Source organism: Capsicum annuum, chromosome 12 (genome assembly GCF_002878395.1).
Source record: "Capsicum annuum cultivar UCD-10X-F1 chromosome 12, UCD10Xv1.1, whole genome shotgun sequence".
Lineage (NCBI taxonomy): Eukaryota > Viridiplantae > Streptophyta > Magnoliopsida > Solanales > Solanaceae > Capsicum > Capsicum annuum.
The window spans coordinates 2,265,238-2,274,328 of record NC_061122.1 but is presented as its reverse complement, the minus strand read 5'-3'; the positions used below and the strand labels follow the sequence as shown (position 1 = coordinate 2,274,328).

The 9,091-nt window shown below is 37.3% G+C and overlaps 2 protein-coding genes across 16 annotated transcripts in view; one reads left to right on the top strand and one right to left on the bottom strand.

Moving 5' to 3' along the window:
* The first annotated feature begins 1,935 nt into the window (after positions 1-1,935).
* Positions 1,936-5,346, top strand: LOC107850321 (sufE-like protein 1, chloroplastic/mitochondrial). 3 transcript variants are annotated; one of them, XM_016694746.2, is made up of 2 exons: positions 1,936-3,063; positions 4,892-5,346. In XM_016694746.2, exons 1-2 carry the CDS (start codon positions 1,959-1,961, stop codon positions 5,056-5,058), a joined length of 1,272 nt encoding a protein of 423 aa, XP_016550232.2. In that variant the 5' UTR covers positions 1,936-1,958; the 3' UTR covers positions 5,059-5,346. The 3 variants fall into 3 exon arrangements, with proteins under 3 accessions (XP_016550232.2, XP_016550235.2, XP_016550234.2); XM_016694749.2 differs by lacking the exon at positions 4,892-5,346 and adding an exon at positions 4,051-4,094; XM_016694748.2 differs by lacking the exon at positions 4,892-5,346 and adding an exon at positions 3,307-3,699.
* A 1,770-nt stretch (positions 5,347-7,116) lies between these two features.
* Positions 7,117-9,091, bottom strand: part of LOC107850320 (F-box/kelch-repeat protein At3g23880) — a 27,873-nt gene continuing 25,898 nt past the window's right edge. For 12 of the 13 annotated variants that reach the window (XR_007048080.1, XR_007048077.1, XR_007048081.1 and 9 more), the window contains 2 exons: positions 8,462-8,517; positions 7,117-7,693 (listed from right to left, as the gene is read on the bottom strand). The gene's annotated coding sequence lies outside the window, so the exon portion shown is untranslated. Of the gene's footprint in view, positions 7,694-7,714; positions 7,955-8,461; positions 8,518-9,091 lie in introns of those variants that run through there. The other variant, XR_007048082.1, reaches the window with a different exon arrangement.

Below are 9,091 nucleotides of genomic sequence, written 5' to 3'. Positions count from 1 at the left end.
GCTACTAAATAGCCAAATTTACGAAATAATTAAGACTACCAATAATTCAATTATAAAACTTATAATCCAAATTTAGAAGAGTTTTTAGGTATTCTTCCTAATTAAAAGTTGTGATTCTTCATTTATGTGGTATTCTGTTCGTCCTAAATTATGTGATGATGTTCGGATTTCGAGAGTCAAAACAAATTAATTTTTAATCACAATTTATTCATTTGTCATTTTAAATTATTAATTTTATAACCTATATTATTTTAAACGTAGTATTCAAGTGTGTAAATTTTATGTTCGAAGACTAAATGATTATATATATGTTTAAATCTAGGATCAAAATTAAGAGTAATATTAAAGTGGGTTAAGGTGATAGGTTGAGTGCGGGTGAATTCTACTTAATAGATCAAAACTAAAAAAAAATAAAAAATGACATGGACCTCTAATAAGAGGCCACATGGCAAAACAGTTTTTTAGAAAACCACTATTAAAAAGTAACGGTATGAATGGACCAGTTTTATAATGGCAATGGCATGAATGAGCTCAACTTTTAACGGATGGTATAAATGAGTTATTTTTTATAGTTCAGTGACATATTTGAGCCTTTTCCCATTTATTTATTTTTGTTGAGAGACGACATACCCACATCACGGGCCACGAATATTTCATAGAGCTGTCAATACGGGTCGACTCAGTTTATTCAGGCTAGCATATGTGGGCTTTAAGTTTGACGGGCCAGGTTAGGCTGACCCATCAAAATGATAGGCCGAAAAATACCAAGCCCACATCATTACTCTGTGAGCTACGCGCCTTACGAGCCATTCCATTTTTAAAAAATATAATATTTTGTTATTTAATTTTAGAATGTTAATAAATACAAATATTATCAAACAATATTACATAGTGTTAATACTTATTAATCGAGTCTCCAACACCCCAAAAAATACTCCTAATAGCAAAATTAAATAACTTTTGACATGATATCCTTCAAACCAAATAAAAATCTTAAAATTACACAAACCCGCAACTTAAGTTTCACTTATTACAAAAACTCCCTTCTCTCCAAACATATTACAAAAATTTCATTTTTCTCTAAAAATACATATACATAGCTTCTATGTATATGTCGACCCTGTTATGTATATGTCGGTCTTGTCATACTTATTATGTGTATGAATCGGTCTTGTAATGTATATGTCGGCCTTGTCATATACAAAAATTTCTCTATATATGTCGGCCTATGAGTTGAAAGAGAGAATAAAGTACTCCCTCTGTTTAAAAAAGAATGACTTACTTTTCTTTTTAATCCGTTAAAAAAAAATGACCTCTTTCCTTTTTTGACAATACTTTAATTTTACTTTTCACATGACATGTTTATAACTACAAGATTAAAGGACATTTTGGTACATTTGACACAACTTTAATTTAAGGTCTCAAGATTCAAAAGTCTTCTTTATTTTCTTAAACTTTGTGCTAAATCAAAGCAGATCATTTTTTTTTAAATAGAGAGAGTAATTAAGAAAGTGGGAGAAAGTGTAAATAATTCTAATAAGTTTGAGATTTATGTTATATTTACAATCAAAATACTAATAATAAACAATCTAAATAGTTACATTTATATGATTTACGAACCAGTCCACGGACTAGCTTAACCCATATTATTCAAGTCCTACGGGCCACGGATTTGTTCGAGCCAAACTAAAAAGACCTATTCTTAAATAAAAAAGACAGTCCGGTGCACTAAAGCTATCGCTATGCGTGGTGTCCAGAGAAGGACCCCACCACAAAGGTATATCGGACGTAGCCTTACCTTACATTTGCTAGAACCTTCTGTTCACATGACAGCAACTTTACTGTTAATCCAAAAATGAAACCAACTACATCGAGTTTGGGCCGGGCCAACGGGCCTGGCCCTGTCGGCTCTAATATTTTGATTGGGTGGCTTTTCTTCTTCTTTTTTTTTTCTCAAAATGGGGAGGGATTTATACATTATCGGCTTTTTGTCCTCTGGAATCTTCCGTTCGTCGCCATTTCAATTGCTCCATTATTTTCAATCCATGTCTATTTCCACCAAAATTCCTCACCTTCTTCTTCACTACCCTAATTCACCATCCCTTAAAACCTTAAAATCCCCTAAATTAACCTTCTCTAGATCCATTACCATTGAAAAAATTTCAACAAAATCAGTTTCTGCTTCTTCTTCTTCTTCTTCTTCACAATCTCTGCAACCCATTGAAGAATTCCCACCAAAGCTTCAAGAAATCATCAAGCTCTTTCAATCTGTTGAGCAGCCAAAAGCTAAATACGAACAGCTCTTGTTTTACGGCAAGAATTTAAAGCCGCTTGATTCCAAATACAAGACGAGTGAAAACAAGGTTCAGGGTTGTGTTTCACAGGTTTGGGTTAGAGCGTATTTTGATTCGGAGAGAAGAAGGGTTTTCTTTGAGGCTGATTCTGATTCGGTACTCACTAAAGGTCTTGCTGCTTTGTTAGTTCAGGGACTTTCAGGTAGATCGGTAGAAGAAATCGTAAAAGTTTCCCCTGATTTTGCTGTACTTTTAGGGTTGCAACAAAGCTTAACTCCGTCTAGGAATAATGGGTTTTTGAATATGTTGGAGTTAATGCAGAAAAAAGCTCTTCAGTTGTACGTTGAAGCTGAAGAAGGCGAGAGCGAAATATCAACTGCTGCTGCCTCCTCGACTGAGGGTTCATCCAATGGTGTTAATGGAAATGTTGAGTCTGTAGCTATTGGTGACATCAGTGCAAGTGTTGGTGGCGGTGATGATGATGGGGGTGTTTTGAAGAGTAGAGGGATGAGAATTAAGGAGAAATTGGAGAAGGAACTTAGGCCTATTGAATTACAAGTTGAAGATGTATCGTATCAGCATGCTGGACACGCGGGGATTAGAGGCAGTGATGATGGAGAGACACACTTTAATTTAAAAGTGGTGTCCGATGAATTTGAAGGGAAGAGTTTGGTTAAGAGGCATAGGATGATTTATGGATTACTACAAGACGAGTTGCAGAGTGGACTGCACGCATTGTCAATTGAGGCAAAGACACCGTCTGAATTTGGTATGAGTTGAATTGTTGGCTGGTTCCTTTTGTCCTGCAAACTTTTTATCCTTGTGGAATATATCGAAATCTATACCTCATATTAGCTAGTATAGTAGCATGATGAAGAGTTTGGATTGTTTGTTTTTGTCGCGACGAGAATCTTAATAAAGTAGTTACTGGAGGTATAAGTTTTCTTTCCTCCAAAGAATCATATTAATACATAGCTTCAATTGTCTATTAACTGCTGTAATTTGGTTGAAGGGGGTAGCCCTGGAGTAACCGGTAAAGTTGCTGCCATGTGACCAGGAGGTCACGGGGTCAAGCCTTGGAAACAGCCTCCGGCAGAAATGCAAGGTAAGGCTGCGTGCAATACACCCTTGTGGTGGGCTCTTCTCCGGACACCGCGCATAGCGGTAGCTTTAGTGTATCGGGCTGCCCTTTTAATTTGGTTGCTTCAGTCTTATCAACCTTCTTTGTGACACACTTGGACCTGCTAACCAACTTCAAGAATGATAAACTAGCAATATGGTGTATATTTTTATTTCCCAGTTAGCAATGGAATGTTTATCCTTATATTGTACAATGATGTTGCAATTTTTTTCTAATTTCAGCTCAACGTGATGAAATGCAATTGCAATTATTCTTTATTGGTAATTCTATTTTGTCAGGCCTCTTTAAGTTATTAACTTTTAGGTTTTAGTGTAATTTCATGAAATATCTAAAGAAGTCCACCTCTAGTGAAAACTATATTTCAGGTTTCCCTGAACCAAACTATTTATACATATTCTATTACATTCTGCTTGGAATTAATTTTCTAAACCGGGGAACTTATGAGAGCTTTAGAAGGATTTATTAGATGTTACTCTTTTCTCTTCGGCTTTGTGAACCAAGGAATCCATATATCAATTTAATTCTGAAGAGTATCTAGGCAATTCTGAAGAATTTCCTCCTTTGTAGAATATTCAGGGATTTGTTATTAAACATATATGGTATGATATGGTGCAGTTACAGCTTACGGAGGACATGATCTTTGATAGGAAGGTGCGGAGAACGCGGATTAGGGTAGATGGATAGGGGGTGAGAGTGCGTCGTTAACAATAGGGGAGCGTTCTTTATTTATATCTGAAGTTTCTTGTTCGTGCTGTTGAGTGATGTCTATAGTTTCAGATAAATAGTTTTTAGTATTATCTTGTGGCGGTAGTATTATCTTATGGCTAGTGACGTTAGTTTATTTTGCAGATTGTACTAGTTTATATGCATTTATGTTTTGTGTTTGTTATACTGCTATCGGTCCTAAGCTTGGGGTCTATTGGAAACAGTTTCTCTACTTCATCTAAGGTAGTGGTATGGTCCGCGTACACTCTACTCTCTGCAGACCCCACTATGTGGGAGTACACTGGGTATGTTGTTGTTGTTGTTATTAAACATATATGGCATAGTGATGCCACAGATTTGGCAATCAATCATGTCAAAGAAGCCAAGGCCTCGAGAAGTTTCAGCTTATTTTGAGAAGTTTTTCTTATCAAAAGTGCTTTGGGAGAGTTGTAGTTTGTGATTGGCCAATATTTTCAAGAACATATTTATTTTATCACGAAACTATAGTTAGTGCTTTTATTGAAAAATAAGTACTTTTGATCTTTCAAACGCTTGGCCAAACAGGCTGTGAATGCTTCTTCTGCGTTACATTGACAGGTTATACCTATGTATTATTATTTACATCTCTTACCGTTCTACTCAATTCATAGATGGTTCTTCTGTGTAATGTGTCTTTCAGTGACATAACCTCCAATTTACATCAAAGGTCTGACTATCTGAATTCCTGTGTGATCTTTTCCGTGACTGCTAGATCATACAATGGTAAGTTCGACTCTTGGGAGCCACCTAAGTTGCACGGACTCTTCACTTTTGATGCCGCACCCGTGTCACACAGGAACCGACATGCACCTGTTAACATTGTTGAAGAGTCCGAGCAACATAGGGAGCCACTTATGGAGCAAGTTGACAGATTATTGATGTTTTTCTTCTAGACTTTTGGAAACTTCCAGTGCTTCTTCTGATTATTATTTGTAACAGTTCTACTAATCAGTAAGGTGAAGATATACTATGAATTTTATCCTTTCAATGGACACTAGAATTTAGGACCTTGGTACTCTACCGATACACCTTTGTGGTTGGGCCCTTCCCCGGACACCGCGCATAGCGGTAGCTATAGTGCACCGAGCTGCCCTTTTTGGTACTCTACCACGACATCGTCTGAAATGTTCTCTTCCTCTTCATGTTTTATATGAAATCCATACATTACTCTGTGTGTTTTTTCTTAGCTGGTCAAACTTGCTTTTGTGGCAATACAATGTTGACCAATCATGGCAGTTGCAGAGACTAGTTGCTTGGACTCTCCACAAGTGTTGCTGCACCTGTGTCGGATCCTTCAGAAATACACTATTTTGGAGGATCCGGCACGCACCCGTAGACATTTTTGAAGAGTCCGAGCAACTTAGGTTGCAGGGGTAAGTTTCTGGTTTCTTTTATACTTACTGGCAATAGAAAAGCTAAAGGTTTGTGACTCTGTGTAAAATACATCAGCTCCTTCATATGTGAAACAAAAGTGTTATGTTTAATGGAGGACATAGAAACTAGAACAACTAATTGTTTCACAGTTGATGCTTGCTTGTGGAGTTGCATTTGCTGGTGTTTCTTTCAAGGCATGAGACTTAATGCTCTATTTCATGCTTGTGGAATTGGATTTTCAGCTTTGTTCAGATTATTATTATCTATGTACTTATGCTCTATGTCATGTCTCCATTAGTAACTTTCTATGACAGAATAAAAAAATTGTTGAAGACCAGAATAAGAAAATCAAAGTGTTGAGTTTATAACCATGTTTTTTTGGACAATTCAATATGGTGTTGAGAGCATGTAGAGATTGATCCTATGTTTGATTGATGCATGGACATACCTACCGCTAAGTAGATCCTCGCAGTTCCCAAGAGGAACACAAGGGACAACTAGTCCTCTCTTACATGCTAACCACGCACCATTTACCGGAGCTTCTGTTCAAAGCTTACAACACTTCTCCTTCCTCCTTCCGAGGTTCCACTGTTACCCTTCATAAAAATAGTTGTGTCTCCTGGGTCTAAGGAAAAGGCTCTAAACTTACACATGAAAGGTGTGTTAAACAATTCAACAAAACTTAAGCTCTTAGAAGGGGCATGGCATATGATTCAACTAATCGAGAACCTTGTGCGTGTCGTGCCACAGAGAGAGAGAGAGAGAGAGAGAATAGTCCATTGAGTCGATAGCGACTTAAAAAAAGAGTAATCACTCTAATGTTACGCGCTAAAACGAAATAAAAAAGTACTACTAATCGACCTGTTTGTTCGCATCCACTTCGGCAGCCACACGTACATACTATGGTTTCAGCCCTTTTTCCCGCTCAACGGTTTGTTTGCCTAGGCTTACGAATTGAAACAGATACGAGCATATACATGATCCTATCCTAATTGTAAGAGATTTTGGAGAGATCAAGCTTTCTGTAAAAGTTTCTCCGTTGAGAAGGCCAGCTTGCAGCCATGAAACAAATGGTCCACTGGCGGTTGTACGAAATACAGCCCCACCATGTGGAATTTTTTTTCTTGACAAGATACGCCTAACATCACCACTTGGAACATATGAGCAATAGAATAGCACTTAACCACCAGCAAACCTAAATTTTGGTAAGAGTCTATAAATCGAGGGATCTTCTATGGTGAGCAAAGCACTCCAAGATTCCTCGACACCGTAGTCTTTCAATACCCATAACTTATAAGATCCGACCCCCAACAAACCAGTACCAGAATTAACACGTAGCATTCCGTCCAATACTGAAACGCCAGCATAACTGTCGCCCACAAAGGATAATAATATTTCCTTCGACAAGGGTATCTCTCCATACATTTCCTTGGAAATGCTAAATGAAACCAGAGACCGCACTCTTGGGTAAGAGCGTCCTGAGTAATATTCTCCTGATCTAACGATCCAATGAAATGCCTCGTGTACAAATGCCAAAGAACTAGTACTAAACAATGAGTTCCGAACACCATGAGGATATTTATCGATTTTTCTCCAGAAACCATCTTTCAATGCAAGAATTTCAGTAGATACACTGCAAGTTCTAAGGATCTTATAGTCAATGCTAGTTGAGTCATAACCAAATCCATAACGAGTAGAATAGACTTTTTCAGACTCTGGAGCGGGAAGTACTATTGATTCTCTTATGGAGGGGTTCCATAGCAAATGTATGGGGCGTGTATCATCCATAATATCAGAAACTATGACAACAACCAAGCCATCGCAAGTACACATGACTCTAAAAAATGGTTTAGAGCTTAAAGGGCGGTCAAGTTTTTCTGCATCCTCAGCCATTTGAACCGACGATAAAGGACAACAGTAGCTCAAAAATTTACTTCCATTCTGGAGCATGTGGGTAATGAGGATTTTTTGGGAATTTCGGTCATTCTTGGCATGCTTGAAATGCTTCATCTTAAAGTAAGGATCGGAGATTAATGCATTCCAAAATTTTGTAACACATTTGAATTGATGGAGAGTTCGCACAGGTAACCTGCTAAGGGATGTTCATAATTATTCCCTCTTCGAAGTGAACTGCCGGGACCTGATAGGACAAGAAAGAGTGACCAGACAAATTTATTAAAGCATGCAACTGTTCGATACTTCAACCTAAGATTTTAAAATAGATTAACGTCAGATATTTTAATCTCTTCTATCTACCATTACTAACAAACAATAACATTGAATATTTCAAGCTAAGCTGCTCGAACTCCTCAAAAATGTCAACGGGTGTGTGCCCGACTCTCCCAAATTAGTGTATTTTTGGATAGTTTGACATGGGTGCCACGTCAAAGGTGAAAAGTCTCTGCAAGTTATGGAGAAAAAAGAAATTACAAGGCAATTAGTAGTTGCAGCATGCAACAGATGACCGGAATATTTTAGTTGCCAATAGCATGCATTATTCCAATTCCTTCTAATTACCACCAAAGACTGCTCCAGAACGCTCGACTATGTGTTAAGTGAATTAAAAAATGGGAATACAGGTCTTAGCCATAGCAAACGCGCCTAGAAATAAAATAGTTACATTTTCAAAATAAAGACACCTCGAAATGGCATCTAAGTCTAACCAATAACAATTAGACTCAGTTGTAATAACACCCTGAACTCACCTGATCAACTGTTCCAGTAATTTCTCAGTCAAAAAATCATATTATGAATTAATGACAAAACAATGAAGCAGTAGTTTTTTCTAAACAGGGATGAGAAGGAATATATCGAATTGGGGAAATGTCCAACATGCCTAGAAATGAATCTAAGTCCAACCAAAAATAACAAAACTCAATTGAAAGTAAGCAATACCATCACAACTGACCTGATCAACATCCATTTGGTATGTGTGACTGTTTGACGGCTCCAATATGCTCTTCCCTAAAATTTGATTAAAAATTCGTGGTTGGTTATAGGAGGAGGATAAAGCACAACAAAGCAGAATGTTTTTCAATTTTCTCACGTTTGGTTGGCTTAAGATTTTGGAAAATATTTTCCAAATCAACTTATTTTCCTCAAATCTAAGGAAAATGACTTCTCTTGAAAAAATATGGAAAATATTTTTCAAAACTCTCTTTCAACCCCAATTTAAGTTGAAATATTCACACAACTCTCAAAATCACCCATCCCTACTCCGATCCTCAATCCCCCACACCCGCCCCCACCCCCACCCCGCCCCCTACCACTGCTATTAAAAAAAATATTTTAAATTTTTTTCTTACTTCACCCCCCTACGCAACACCCAAAACCCTACTCCCTACCCCTTTCCAATTTTTTTTTTTTTAATTCAAACTTTTTTCTTATCTTCCCTACCCGACCACCCTACCAACTTCCTCCCCCCACCCCTCACCCCAAAATAAATTAAATTTTTTAAATTTATTTTTTAAAAAATTTTAATTTTTTCCTTACCCCACCCTCACTCCCCTACCCACCCCCACCCCCATTCAAAAAAAAT